General features: G+C 37.5%; 1 protein-coding gene across 1 annotated transcript; it reads right to left on the reverse strand.

The window, feature by feature from the left end:
* Positions 1-68: 68 nt before the first annotated feature.
* On the reverse strand, positions 69-15,600 carry LOC144651748 (putative tubulin polyglutamylase TTLL9). The gene is made up of 19 exons (XM_078511721.1): positions 15,564-15,600; positions 15,458-15,498; positions 15,196-15,285; positions 14,720-14,831; positions 14,494-14,579; positions 14,252-14,285; positions 12,435-12,500; positions 10,227-10,295; positions 9,673-9,708; positions 8,270-8,339; positions 7,070-7,110; positions 6,805-6,892; positions 6,171-6,229; positions 5,953-6,015; positions 5,743-5,837; positions 4,266-4,304; positions 3,405-3,518; positions 2,437-2,564; positions 69-804 (listed from the first exon to the last, which is right to left on the reverse strand). The coding sequence occupies exons 1-19, from the start codon at positions 15,582-15,584 to the stop codon at positions 731-733; spliced, it is 1,326 nt and encodes a 441-aa protein (XP_078367847.1). The 5' UTR covers positions 15,585-15,600; the 3' UTR covers positions 69-730.
* Between the last annotated feature and the right edge of the window lie 9 nt (positions 15,601-15,609).

The following is a 15,609-nucleotide window of genomic DNA, read 5'->3' on the forward strand; positions in this document are numbered from 1 at the left end:
AATCTTCCATCTGTTATAATGAGTAGTAGAGGATGAACAAACAAAAGACACAGTACATATTTAAAATTTGCGTTTGAGTTTATTTGCATAGTAACAAAACCTTTTTTACACCTCACTTATATTGAAACCACATCACAAACATTAACAAATTCATACTATCAAATAAATATATTATATAAATGTACATATTTACAAAATAATAACATAATTTATTGTTGTATTAGACAACATTCCAGTTTTTGGTCAGAGAATGTAAGAAATGTGACATTCAGTAAAGCGTGCCTCTGCCTAATTTGAAATTATCATTATAATAAAATATTGTATAAATTACAATCTTATATAAAATAATAAATGTACTTATTCTTAAGGTGTACTTATTGCAAACATAGCACTGTGAACAATGTATGTGATGTTCGACTAGAGGATAAAGGAGACAATGAATCCACTTGTAACACCTTAACAAGATTTCTGAAGAATTCTGACAATTTTCTGGATTAGTTTGACACTGATGAGGCCTTCCAAGGGGGTTTTGGTGACAAACGACATTGCTCCAAAGTAGCTAAAAATATAGCGACAATCTTGCCGACACAAATTAGCACTGAAAAGGTATATATTTGCGACAGTGACAATGTTTCCCTCGCCAAATAGGCAACCTTGGGCTGAAAAGACAATCAACGAGATTGACATGCTAGTCCCTCTCTCTTTACTATGCTCATGACAACTTCAGTTATCACGACTTCTTTACTGACTGGGCATTCTTGAACACTTGTTTCAGTTGTTTGTCACGGTCACTGTTGTCACACCCTGTGGAAAGTAAAACTCTGAGTTACAGTATACAGATGTTACAGGTGTCCCTCTTTAGAAATTAGAATAATTTTATGAATTCAGACTGGGGTAAGAAAAGGAGAAATTGTGTACAGAAGACAGAAAGCGAGAGTGTGATAGTGAGAATCTGACTAAACAGCAAACGTTTGCAAAATTCCATACATAAAGTAGGTGAGCACCACATAATAACTCGATCAGTCTACTTCCACATAAAACGTTAACTGACTCACAACACAACTCCAATTCATCTGCCCAACATAGAATTCAACGTCTGCACAAAAACCAAAGTCCACACTAAACTCAACGTCGGCACTAAACTCGACGTCTAACTCAAAGTGCAACGTCCAAGCAAAAACATACGACGAGACAAAACTCGGCATCTACCTAAACTCAACGCACAGAGAAAACCTAACGTCCACAGTAAACTCAGTACAGTGGAACCTCGATTTAACGAAGTGCCAAGGGACTGATGAAATTTGTTCGTTATATCGAGGGTTCGTTATATCGAAAACCTCGATATAACGAATTTGCGGAAAAACAACCAAAATGTTCGTTGTATCGAGGTATAATGAATCAGTTTTTAACGCTGTTACGTTGCACTACGTACCCAGCATTGCCGGGTATTATCCATTTCTGAAAATAACATTTGCACATAGATTTGGAAATATGTATTTAAACTTGTTCACTTGTTACAGGATTAAAGGAGTTTCATCTTTGTTGGTCTGTTTCGCATTCATATTTTGTCGCGTGTTGACATTTTTTCCTTATATCGAGGAGGTACAGTTTACGTTTGGGCTTCTGGATTGTGTTCGTTGTAACGAGGATTTAGTTATATCAAGGTTCGTTATATCGAGGTCCTGTTACATACATTTTCTATACATTTTACTGCAACTTTCGACGGGCTGAAGAATATCGTTCGTTAAACCGAGGACTGCGTTATATAGAGGTTCCTTAAATCGAGGTTCCACTGTAATGAGTAAAACATGGACATCCAAACAAATCCCAACATCGACACAAATTTAAACGTCTGCACAAAAACTAAACCTCTACACAAAACGTGACTGACTTCTACAGAAACCTCGGCGTCCACACACAATTGAATGCCCACCCAAAACTGAACGTCCAGACAAAACTCGATGTCCACTCAATAGTCGACTTGCACACAGAACTTGACGTCCAAACAAAACTCAACTTCCACTCAACTTACTGTACAGTTAGGTGTAACCCGTTACAACAAACTACGAAAAAACAAACTACAAGATATAACAAACAAACATTGTGAAGATGACCATTTTTTTTTCACCAGAAAAGACATTGTCTTGTTCATACATAAAATGAACTTCTATATAAAACGAACCAACTGAGTAAGTTTGTCAAACGATTTATAGTAAGGATTTTTCTCGTATGACTGTTGGAAATAGCTGTAAGGCCTCTCCAAACGACCTGTCCTTCTGACAAAAAAGTGACATCCATTGTACGCCACACGTCCGTCAACCTAACCCTGGTATACCAAGAGATGGTTGGTCTGTAAAGAAACATCTATGACTACCTTGCCATTCGTTTGTGATCCTACAAATCTAAAACGGTTCTATTACTTTTACAGCATCTTACCTAGGAACGTATTTGTAGGATAAGAAGGATTTGGGATGCAGTCTGCTCCAGTTGTATCATCCATGTACACTGGTCCATCATTCCACATCAAGTCAAACCCGCCAACACGCTTCTCGCGCCCCGTCAGTCTTGCAATTGAGAAAAAAATATGTGCATGTAAGACAGGAAACTCACTCCTAGCTTTTGGATCTTTTGATAACACTGAAATCTTACACATTACTTCCAAATTGAAGAAATCCTCAAAATAATAGTTGTGAAATGTAGAAAAACAACAAAGGATAATAAAAACACGAAAATAACCAAAGATGGTTTCTACTGATGAAGATTAAGACGGATTATGATCAACAAAATTGAAGCAGTGAGATGTAGCGACATGGCAAATGTGATTTTGTACGTTTTCTCTTCTTCGGACTTGTGGAAACAAAGTACTTTTAGCCACACTGAATATTTAAACTCAATTGAATGTAACAGTGAAGCCACAGAACAAAGACTAACAAGGGAAAAAAAGATATTTTATCTGCCAAAATACCAACTTGTAGATTTTCTCCACCGATATGCAAAATTTCAATGAATACCCAGACCACCATTCGGTCTTTTCGCGTAAGCTTGCAACGCTTTCACTCGACAACGAAAGGGCTGTATATCTATGTCCATCAGTCATAGAGCAGTTTTCAATTGAGTGTCGTAAAACCAAAACCAAAGTAATCACTCGCGCCAATCACAAACGACACAGACAATCTAGTGTTCAAACCAATCAAAACTCGAAGCAAATACACGTAACCGACACCAAGCGCGAGAAAACGTGCGCGAGCGAGTCACGATTGGTTTTGGTTTTACTTCTGATTGGCTAAGAAAGTGGCGCGAGAGTTTTAAACCAATCACTAAGCGTAGCAATGCAAAACCAATGTAAACGCGAATTACTTTCGACACTCAAGTGAAAACCGCTCTAAAAGCAATTGCATAGTTACCTGTTCTCCATGTCTATAATATGCAACATGTCCTCTAACAGACGGCACTTCAGCTCATAATCAGACTGACTACTGGCAGTCAGTGAAGGTGAGGCATTCACTTCAATCAACCAACTACAAAGTAGAAACATAAACAGTGTACTGAAATATTTTGGGAATGTCGCCTGACTTCTTTGCCATTATAATGCGTGGGATATATTTAACCATTATTCTCTAAATCACGAGAATTATCATCTGGCGCTTAAGATATTCCGCAAGACTGAGCAGGATAATTGTTTTATCATTCAACAATGAAATGCATTGTTACAGCTACCGGTATATAAACTGTTGTTATCTTTAGGAACATCTACGGGATAATCTCTTGTGGGCATATCTCATACGGGCATGTGTGCAGGCATTTTTGAACCCATAGCACATCTCCGTGGAGGGGGACAGGGGAGGGGGGGGGGGCGGGAGAAAAGGGGCGGGAAGCGGGAGGAGAGAGGGCGGGAAGCAGGATTCTTAAGGTGGCGGGAACCGGGAGAAAACGAGTGAAATTTCGTAACATTTCATTATATTTCGCAATGGACATGAACAAACAGGAGAGAACAGCTACGGAAAAGGGCTGGAGGCGGGAGTAAAAGGTACGGGAAACGGGGGTAAAAGGTACGGGAGGCGGGAGGTTCAGACCCCCCTGTCCCCCTCCACATCTCCATGCCTATCTGTAGCTATTTTCTGCATGGCATACACATTTATGAAATAGCATATCTTTAGGACATATGCAAGTTATCTTTGGCTTATAAGTGTGTAAAATCAATTTCTATAACTGTTTCTTATATATCTGTACAAAATATATATTAGAAACACAAATAGTAAACTTACGGTTTTAGTTTGGAGTCAAGTAGAATATCATATCCATATCTGTCAGTTTATCGAGACGATTTTGTTAAGAAACCAAATAAAAAAGCAATTTCAAGTACAATCATGATCATTGGCAACAATGCAATTTAAATACAGTTGAACCTCGTTGATTAGAACCGTCAGTGGAAACAAAAAATAGCCCATAATAAATGACTGAAAGGCAAATCCAAGGGAACTGCGTTTTAGTTCGAAATAACGGGGAATTCGAAATTATCAAGTTCGAATTAGTGGGGTTCAACTGTATCGATTTTTTAAAGAAGCGCAAAAACAACTTGTTAAGTTAAGCCTTAACTTTTCAAGTTGTAAAGCCATTTCCATCCTAGCCATCTGTGACCAAAACACAATAAATTATTGTTAATTAAAAAATGGCCATTTATTATTAGGTTTCCTGATGATTGGCACCCATCAGTCTCGGGAGACTATGGTGTCGCGTTTTCGATGATAGTTCTAGAACAGCGTCTGCTGTGACTTAAAAGGCCGATTCGGGAGTGGCAGTCTTTTCCACACTGGAAACAGATGTAGTCTGTCAATGGTCTGTCTTCCTGGCTTTGGGCCTTCCTTCTTTGTCTCTTTGCCTCAGCCTGTAAGGCAAGTATCTCTTCAAACTGAGAAAGGCCTTGCTGCACAGCGTGCCTCCAGGCGGAGCTAGGTTTCTCAGCTGTTAGGTTGAACTCCAAGGCTTTCAGATCCCTTTTGCAGACGCCTTTGGTCTGCCTGAGGGACGCTTTCCCTGTACTGATTCCCCGTACAGCAGATCCTTGGGGATCCTGCCATCGTTCATTCTGACAACATGACCAAGCCAGCACAGGCGTCTCTGTTTCAGCAGAGTGTACATGCTGGAGATTCCAGCCCGCTCCAGGATTGCGTTGTTTTGGACCTTGTCCTGCCAGGTGATGTTAAAGATGCGACGGAGACACAATTATTATATATTTTGGATGTTTAAAAAATCCGAGTGTTTAATCCGCGACAAAGCCCCCTTAAAAGAGGCTGACTGCAAAAGTAAAGTGTCTTCTGCAGGAACATAAACACAACTTGTATTACTGCATGATACAAACTCAAATAGTCACTCCTTCTCCACTTCTAATTTCTGATGCCCAGCAATAAGGCTACCATGATTTTTATTAAAAACTAGCCATGGTATATTGCAAATCCTGAGTTTTAATTGGTTTACAGGCCATGGTATATGAGCTCATATACCATGGACAACAAAAGTGGTAGGCAAAGTCGTGTCAGCAAGAACAGCTGGGGAGCTCAAATATTGCAATTCTTTGGGTGTTTTTAATAAAACAATATTTCTACTTGCGCTTGTTGGATATGAGATAGTTATAACCAACTCGGCGCTACGCAGCTCGTTGGCTATCTACCATCTCATATCCAACATGCGCTCGTGGAATAGTTGTTAAATAGACTTTGAAGATAACAAACCAGGTAAGGATACAACTCAAAGCAGTGCTTGTCATTTATCATAACTTTTTGCACAGCTTGTATACTTTTGATGTAGATGTTATCCATGTCTCTAACCAAAGTCTCAACCTGAAAAACCAAAAGCGTAATGCATTTTATCCATGAAGCAATTTTATCTGGACATATTTAGAACCACCAGTTAAATACCGTAAAATTCCAAAAATACACATTACTTACACATTACCTTTTCTATACCGTGTTTTGCCACAAGATACCTCCTCAGCTGCTGTAAAGACCACTTGCAACCCTGGAAATATTTAAAGCAAGAATCATCCTATATGATGATGGCAATTTTTTTTGGCTTATTTAAGGGAACCACCTAGTGCTTGACACACTTTTCTTTGTGACGCTCTCAAATGATGCAATGATTTCAGTGGACTGGATTTTGCTACTGATACCTACCTTTTCAGCGTCATAATCAGGAGCTGTTTTCTGGATGGCAACATTAGTGAGATGCACATCTACAGTGTTTAAATGTCAAGGATTGATGATCATCTCTAATACAGTGGGATTACAATTTCTTGAAAGTCCAATGAAAACGAAAAAACAGGGGTAAAATAGCAGCGTTCAACAAAGAGAAGCAAATCCAAGGGAAACGACTTTTGGTCTGAGATAAGCCGAGAAAAGTTCAACCACCATATTGCAGAATTATCCTAGCAAGGTTTGATAGTGTCTAAGTTGCTCTATTTCTTCAATTGATGGCAAGAAATTGACCATGAATTGACCAACTTTGCTCAGCTAAGTAGCCAGATGGAAGCTGTAGATTTGCATTGCTTTATATATTCTGGACAATAGCCCCACCAACAACACAGTCAACTCTCGCCTTGCGGACACCCCGCTATTGCGGACACTCGCTATTACGGACAAAATCCAGATCCCCAGCGATAGAGGTTTGACTGGAAATAACTCCCGCTATTACGGACTCTCACTATAACGGACACTAAACGACGCCCCGAGTGTGTCCGCTATAACGAGAGTTGACTGTATAAGAATTTAATATCCCCATTACACTTCTCTCTTGGTTGGAAAAGGATACATGTGTCATCAATCGAATCCAAAGAAAACCTTGTATTTGAAAATCTTGCAAACCCTTCTCTGTAAAGCCAGGCACACATTGGAGCGTACTAAGAAAGAGAATGTTGGTCAGTGAACAACTTTTGAATGTAACAGAAAGTGAGATAATTATTACGACTGTCACTATTCCACTTTTTTACTGGTAGGGAGGGGGCTACATTTAAAGCTAAAAAAAATAATAAAATGTAAAACATGGAAGCAGACTGAATAGCAGTTAAAATACTCACTGATGTAACAAGGACATAAACTCTCATATCAAACTTTCTACCTATGTTGAAAAAAAGAAGAAACATATTAGTGAAAAGAATATTTCATCATTGTTCAATTTTGACATATAAATTCAAGGTTCTTATTGGAGCAGGAGATAGATCTTTCAGGATCTCCAATTATAATCGCAAAGATCTTCAGGGTTCTTGCAGAACCTTGGACACGCTCTTAGACCGGCTTAAGTTGGCTGAACACAGTTTTCCAATCATTAAATTACCTATCGTTTATTTTGCCCTCAAGACCAAATGGTTGCAGCTGATGAGCTCAAAATTGGCAAGTTACAAGATAAACTACTGCATTCATATTTTCTGCATGCCACTTTAGACCATGATGAGTGTTACAAATGGCAACACAGCTAATTTTAAATCAACGAAAAAGGTTGTATGAAGAAACATGAAGAAATTGTCACATTTTAACATTGAAGTAATAATGATTTAACAAGGGAATTTTAATTCTTCGCTATTTTATGTTTTCGTGTATTGTACTGGAATGTCTAAAAATTCCTTTGTTAAATTCCAGATTTTTTGTAATCAGCAGTTTTCTTGCTTTCCAAAGCACAGCATTGCAAAATTGCTTAAAATCTAACAACTGGCTCACTAGAAATCACTTCTTTCTTGTAGGACAATAAAACACCAGATCGCACCTTTTTGATCAACACCGCACGCGCAGCATTTAAATTTTTCTCAAAGTCTTGAGCGCGTACTAGGACTAGTATAGCGTAATAATTGAATCTAAGGGGTGCGCGGAAACTGTACTTAGCCGCCTTAATGTCCCAGCAACAATCCCGCAATGATCCTCAACCACCTTGCAGTGATCAAGCATCCTCAAGGATCATGGAAGACCGTGTGAAGAATCTTATAAAGAACCTGGTAAAATCTTCATCAAATCCTTGAAGATCTTGAAATATCCCTACAAAGATCTTTGTTAAGATCTTTATTTTTAATCGCCAAGATCTGTGTGATCCTCATCATGTCTCAAATCTTTTTAGATCTTTCTAAGATCTTCTAAGGATACCAGGGTATCCTTGAAAGATGTTTTTAAGGACTTTTGGATGTTCTTTCAGGATCTATTAAGATATATACTGCACTTGAGGACTACCGGTAATACTCATTGATTGTTTGCCAACCGGCACTGCTAAAGCATAAAAACCAGAAGCTTACTTCCTATTAAATATGGATCTTCAATATAACGCTGTACAACGTATGCCTCTGGTGCTTCTTTCTCGTCTTTCTGAAGACATAAAGAAGATGAACAATACAAGTGATTGTGATTAATGTAGGAGTAAACAAACAAAATGTTACTTTTTGTAGCTGTTACCAGATTGAGAAACAGATTAAGTAAAATAAGGAACATAAACAAATAAATGCTTTGCACATACCGTATTTACTCGAAAAAGCGCCGCGGCGCTTATTAAATTTTTGGCACCTCAAGTGTGGCGCTTATTTGAGGGCGGCGCTTATTTAAAATTTTGACGCCACAAAGAATCTAATCTTTTACAGTTATTGAAAAGAGCGTCTTTTGATTGTCAGTGTTTGTCTCTTGCTGAGACAGAAGTGGCGCTAGCTGTCCTGGCAAAGTTTGCGGCCTTCACAACATTAATTTTACAAAACTACGTATTGTAAGAGTGTTGAATAGAAAAACTAATCAGAGGGCGATAAAACAATCACTCATAACTGCAAAACATCGCTTTTGATGCAAAGAAATGTTCAAGCTTGTTTAAGAGTTGCTTTGTAGTGCCGTTTTAAGTTAAACAAAATTCTCCAGATAAGCGCCGCATCGGGACTGCGGCGCTTATTCGGGGGGCGGTGCTTGTTAACTTTTTTGTCCCAAATGCGGCGCTTATTTGAGGGCAGCGGTTATTCGGGGGCGGCGCTTATTCGAGTAAATACGGTAAGTATACAGTACATTCATTTGCGGATTAAATTAACTCTATACTTTTCTTGTCTGCATGCCATATATCCCATTTAATTTTTTTTCTGTCAGTAAATCCCTCTTACCACTATTGTTATGTTTTATGTAGTTTATCATTATGATCACTGGAAAAAAGTCTCAATGTGATTTTAGTGCAAAATAACGTGGAAAGGATCACATGGAGACGATTTATCAGTGGTCACTTTAGATTTTAGACTCTTGTCTTTCACAACCTTGTTGAAAACAAGGTCAAACTTCATAATAATATAACATTCTTGTTGGCCACTTAATAGGGGCAAAACAGTAGGACCCTCATCAGGACAGCCAAAAGAAAGCCATGACCACTTAATAGGCATGGCCGCTGGAAATGGAAAAGGGTGGCTGCTTAATAGGGGTTTGACTGTTACAAAAACACTGTTACTGCAATGCTAAAACACTTTACAGGCTTTTCAGGTGTGACATGGGTTTACTTTCTGGCTATATACAGAAAAAAAGACAAAAAGATTTGAAATCTCAGTGCAGGTGGTTGGAAGGTCAGTAAATTCCCTTATCAGACCCTTAGCTTATTGCCTTAACCCAGACCCTAGCAGTACTGAAAGAAACATGTTTGCTTTCACTTATCAGCTGGCACTGAAAAAACCCTCCTACTCACCCTATCATCTGCCATGGCTGCTCGATAAGGATCTTCCTAACAATTAGACAAGCCAGAAAAAAAAATCAGCTACTGACAAGAACCTTTAAATGAGTTAAGTACAGGACAGTGGGTTATGTGTATGCTTCTTCATGGCAGTCATTATTTTTAACATTTTCAGGCAATTTAAAGGAACTGTGTCACAGAATTTAGTCAAATTTAGGTGAAATACAAAAAAGAAACTCATGAAGGAAGATTTCAATAACACAGCAAATGCAAAGGAAGACCTGTACTATTAGGCTGAACAGTTTTCAAAGTTGATCTCGATTGCTTGTAACTATAATGCCCAGGAGACACATTTGGTTGCAATGAAGTTATGGTTTTGCCATTTAGATCCATAGTTGAAGTAATTTCTTTGCAAAAATTAAGTTTATAGAAGTATAAAACTTAATAAAATAAACTTCATACCCCCATGACACCGTCCCTTAAAGAGCAAATGTTATTTTAGCATCTGAAAGTAACTCAATTTTACCCGTTTTTGTAATAAGTTTCTGTTGAAATACATATAATTATACCTTTCTCCAGTCCATGATATCTTTTAGTTTTCTGAACAGGAAAATCCCTTTTCCTTGTGACTTGCCCACCTGCAGTAGAGCATATTACAGTCAACTCTCGCCTTGCGGACACCCCGCTATTGCGGACACTCGCTATTACGGACAAAATCCAGATCCCCAATGAACAAGGTTTGACTGGAATTAATGACTCCCGCTATTACGGACCCTTGCTATAACGGACACGAAACGACGCCCCGAGCGTGTCCGCTATAACGAGAGTTGACTGTACCCAGAAATTAATTACTTTCAATTAAATCATTCATTTTGATTGAAACCTTGCTAATGACCCTTTAAGAAGATTCAATCAAAAAAGAAGTTGAAATCGAATTTTAACTGAACGTTGCAGAGTTGTTAATTAAGTTTAATGTATCATAAAAATAAAATAAGAAGAGAGGGTCACCTTGCCCATTTTCCCGCTATTCCATCATCATATAAGGTACATTTGAGACTTAACGAGCAAAATATTCAATCACCAATAATTAATTCTAATTTATTCTAATGCATGGAATCTGTCAGAGTACACATAAAAGTGCTTGCTCGATCACCATATTAAGGTATCAGTGTACCCCAAAATTGACCACTTTAAAGAAAAATATATTTTGGTATTTTCAGGTAGATTTCATTAAGACCTTTCATTCAAAAAAAGAGCATGGAAAAAGATTGACTCTACAGAAAGTTATAACGAAAAACTTTTCTTGCCATTTATTATTTGATATTGATAGCTGTCAACAGGTTGTCTATTAGAAGCACGGCGATACTACCGTTGCGTGATTATCACAAGCTATCACAGTTCTTGGTTTTCGATGAGATGCTTTGGGTGTTTTTCGCTGGCAAAATGTATAGTTTTTCAGATGTAAAAGAAGAAACATTTTCCCATTCCTTTCTCATGTTCAAAGAATGCTGCAACAACAGAAAAAGACAAAAGATTTGGCAGATGCACTAGTAGATAGCGACAGCAAAATATTTTTCGCCGCTTGAAGCGGTAACCCCATGACCCGGCATCACGACCAGTTCCTCGGCTTACTTTACTCTTTAGGATGCTTGTGACTCCACGTTTTTGTTGTTTTAGATTTAACATTTCCAAAACTGTTGCACTTAGATGAAAATTGTTATGAGCGAGCGGTAGAAATCAAATTATGTAACAGACTGTTTCCGACCAGAAGCAACATTTGACACCGCTTTGAACAAGTTCTATTGTTTAAGTAAAATGAACCTTCATTCTATCGCTCAACGCATGATCATTTTCACACGTCTTGTGAAATTAATCTCATTAAAGCGGAAGTACGCCCCAAAATACATTTTCTTTCGTATCTCGTAAACAAAGTTTCGAAGAGAGAGGCGCACATTTTAAGTTCGTTTTCAATGGGGTTTCAACAGTTTTCGCTGAAATTTGGCAAGAATGTTGCCCGATAATTGAGCAACAAAACTGTGTCGGCGAATTTTATTTTTTTTCCTCTTTCAAAAGTTATGGCTGTTTTAACGCAGAGAATAGTTGTTCCTTACTCTCTTAAAGTTTAACTGCGTGTCAAAAGCAAACCAGACAAGTAATCAATATTCCCCGACACAGTTTCTTAGAGAAATGTGTGAAGAACACATAGCGATGCTAATCGCTTTTTCCCACTCAAATTTGTCCAGAAACGAACCCGATTTATGAGCCTCTGTACTTTTGGAAATAACACGCTCTTTTTGGATAACATTAATATTTTTACTCAAAATAAATATATCTCCGTAATCTACAATTGCTAAGCTTTCAGAAAATATATACTTTGCTGGGGTTTGCGTTAATTACCAGACGGTAAGGCAGTTCCAACGCATGATGGTCATTTGGGGTACACTGATACCTTAATATATAGGTCCTCACCCTCAGCTTCCAAAAATCCCCTGGTCATAAGATATGTTGTGTTCTTGGGCAAGACACTTTACTCAAGCAGTGTCTCTCTTCATCCAGGAGAATATATGGGAACTGGTGAATTTACTGCTGGGGCCCGTAACCCTACGATAGACAAGCATCCCATTCAGGGGGGCATAGAAATACCCTTAGTCACTTAATGCTATGAAAACTGGAATAAGCTAGAGCAAGACTGGACACCATGGCCCCACACAGACTTTACCTCTACCTTTACAAAGTTTTAGGCTAATTATATGAAAGCATTTCTAGGTTGAACTCACAGGCTTCATAATCCATGTTGTTCCTGGGTTTCTCTTGAATTCCTCTACAAATATGTGGTACTCCATCTAGGGTGAGAAAGGAGCCAGTCAGTGAGACAAAGTCAGTGGTCAATTTAAACTGAGAAAAGTAAAAAAAAAAAAAAAAACCAACCTACAACAAGCAAGATTAAGTTAGACTGTGCCCTTTACTGCTGCCACTTAAGAAACTTTTTTGATTAATTTTTGACAAATTTTTATTTTATTTCTAATTTAAATTTTTCATGATGTGTAAACCTTATTGACATTTTCTCTCGTTTTTGTAAAAACAATGGCTGTGGTCACATCTGGGCTACTAACTATAGTTAAGATGGGGATAACTAGCTATAGTTAGCTATTTCGGTAATGTGACTGCTTCTCTGTTCACCGAACATTTACGCCTCGCTGATCCAAGCAAGGTTCATGCGTTAGTCTTAATTTTACAAACAAAAAACCAATCAGAATGTGACAATTCTTTTCGCACGTGCGAGATGAACATAAATATGAAAAACAAAGTGTGAAGGGAAGGGAAAAAAGAATAACAACATGTCAATAAATTACATATCACCAATGTTAGCAAACATTAAGCTTGAATTCTTAGGCATCTAGTATTCTTACTTCATTTAATTTTCTTCAATGCTGAGATGCCGTGCAAAAATAAAAAACTTGAGGAACAACTAGACACAGATCAACAACAAGGGCTGTCGTGAACTAATTTAAATTCGAAACTATCCAAATGCTAATCAGAACTAACTGTAGTTAACTGCATTGGTGTGACCGAAAGCACTTACTACAGTTAAGTATGACGTCACGTAACTTAAGACTAACTAAAGTTAGACTTAAGTTACGTTGTAAATGTGACCGTAGCCAATGTGTTGTTGTTGTTGTTAAAAAAAAAAACTAAGAAAAAACATGATACTGTAACACTGAGACCTGCAATATTGTGAACATTTGGAGACCACAAGGCTAAGAGCAATTATAATCATTTCATTGGGCATTGTGGCATATTTTGTGGGCTAAAATGGAGAATTCAAAGGGCTAAAATATATTTTAGCCCGCTGCCGTGGACCAATCAGAAACAAGAAAATAATGAAGCCATGCAGCCAATCAGAACTGAAAACCATTCAACTGTTCGCGCCGTTTTCTTGCTGGCTGGCAAAAGCTGGCACCTTGAGTCGAGACGCTTTCATCTGCTATTGCAAACTGTTTTTAAGCTTTATAATGGCAGAATTGTTAAAGGACTGAACGGGGAAGCAAATTCTCAGTCTTCTCAGCTAGATGAAAAGGAATTACCGAAACTTAAAGAAGAATCCAGGCGGCAAAGTAAATGTTAGTTTGTCTTCGTCGAGCAAAACTCCTTCAGTCAAATTTCAGGCTGCCAGTTCAGTTAACAGCACAATTACTTTAAACACTTCTAATTGACGACTATTTCTTTGCTGCCAATAGAATTTTGTAATTTCCTTTTCAAGCAAAGATTGTTTTGAGTAATTTTGCGGTTTTCTGCCGAGTTTTGTAAACTTCTAACCTGGTTTACAATCAGAAATAAACACTGACTCGCAAGTCGTCGCAGTGTTCAAGATATCGCTTACTGATTTTGATTCCTTAACTAAATGCCCCCTGAAATGATTATAATAGTAATAGAGTTGATGTTCTTGGGCGTAAATATGTTTTTGGCCCTTCTCAGAGCTTTGGCCTGAGTCGGGCTAAAAACATATTTACGCCCGCGAAACATCAACTCTATTGTTATATTATCACTTCGACGTGTGTTAGCAGTAGATTGAAAGACCATGTTGTAAACTTACCGGCAGCTCGAATGTGGTTGGAAAAAAATCACACCTAGTATTGGTCAAGGAGCTACAAACAGGAAATGATTAACATATAGAACTGGTATTCAGGCCCATTTAAGGAGGAAAAGCTGAGTGTTGACCAGAATTCTGTGCGACCTTTGTGCAAGACTACACTGTTTGTACAACTACAACCAGCCTCGCTACATATTCTCAGTGGTATTAATTGTTGTGGTGGATTTTTTTTAATGCAAGGATACTTAGTAGCTTCAAGTTTCCCAAATTCTCTCTCAAGCTGTTTTTTCAGTCTCTTCATATTCTTTGCCATGAGGTTCTTTCGAGTCAACTGAAGTGAAATAATTAATATCAAAAATAGTTATTTTACATAATGAATTTTTTTATACATTGTAATGAACTGTGAGAAAATTAAGGAATCTGTTAGTTACTTTGTACTTTACGCAAAAATTATCTTTATTTAATTAATACCTCATAGTGATTCCTAAAATGACAGATCTTGACATGTTCCTCCATGTACATATGATCAAAGTTCTCCCTCATCCAGCCAACATCACACCAGTAAAAATCCCATTCACCTTCACTGTCAGTCAATAAATTATTTAATTAGCATTCAATAATAATCAGAGTACATAATTAAAGATATTCTTCCATCACACTCATAAATCATTCTAAAATTCAAATTTGAAATTATAGAAAGAAAACTAGACGTAAATATTTAGAAAATACCCTCTAAAAAAGGTGCACTACTTCTTTAACTCAAATCATTGTGATAAATATGGAACTTATCCTGGTTGCTATGGTTACTACATCATATTGTTTGTCATTAATAACATTATTTTCAAACATAAAAAATATTTTTTTAACAAACGAAAACATCTTGAAAATATGGTGAGTTCACTTAACAATAACATGGTCTTACAAAGACATAAAAATGGCAAACTTACTCTCTGATTTCTGTCCAGCCTTTTGAACGAAGGACATCCAAAATTGTATTCTGCAGTGAACACTTGAACCGAATAACACGGCTGTTGTCACTTGAAATTCGAACAAAAAATTAATGTTAAATTTTACTTTCGCAATAGTTAAATTTAAAATATAATTTATTGTTTACAAATAAGCTTAATTTTTTTGAGAAACTACACAACTTTGTGAGTTGATGCATGTTCGTGCGCACGGATAACAGTTATTTGGAAATTGAATACTTACAACGGTTTTCTCTGGACGGGTTTCCAATTGATAGTCGTTTGCTGTAACAGAGAAAGTATTTTTTAATCACAGATAGGTGAGATTGAGGTGGGAAAGATTTATTTACCTTCTCTCGTTTTGCCGCCATATTGAAAATTCCAAGGGATTCCGTC

The sequence above is a fragment of the Oculina patagonica genome, chromosome 4, assembly GCF_052425735.1.
Source record: "Oculina patagonica isolate OP01 chromosome 4, crgOcupat, whole genome shotgun sequence".
Taxonomy (NCBI): domain Eukaryota; kingdom Metazoa; phylum Cnidaria; class Anthozoa; order Scleractinia; family Oculinidae; genus Oculina; species Oculina patagonica.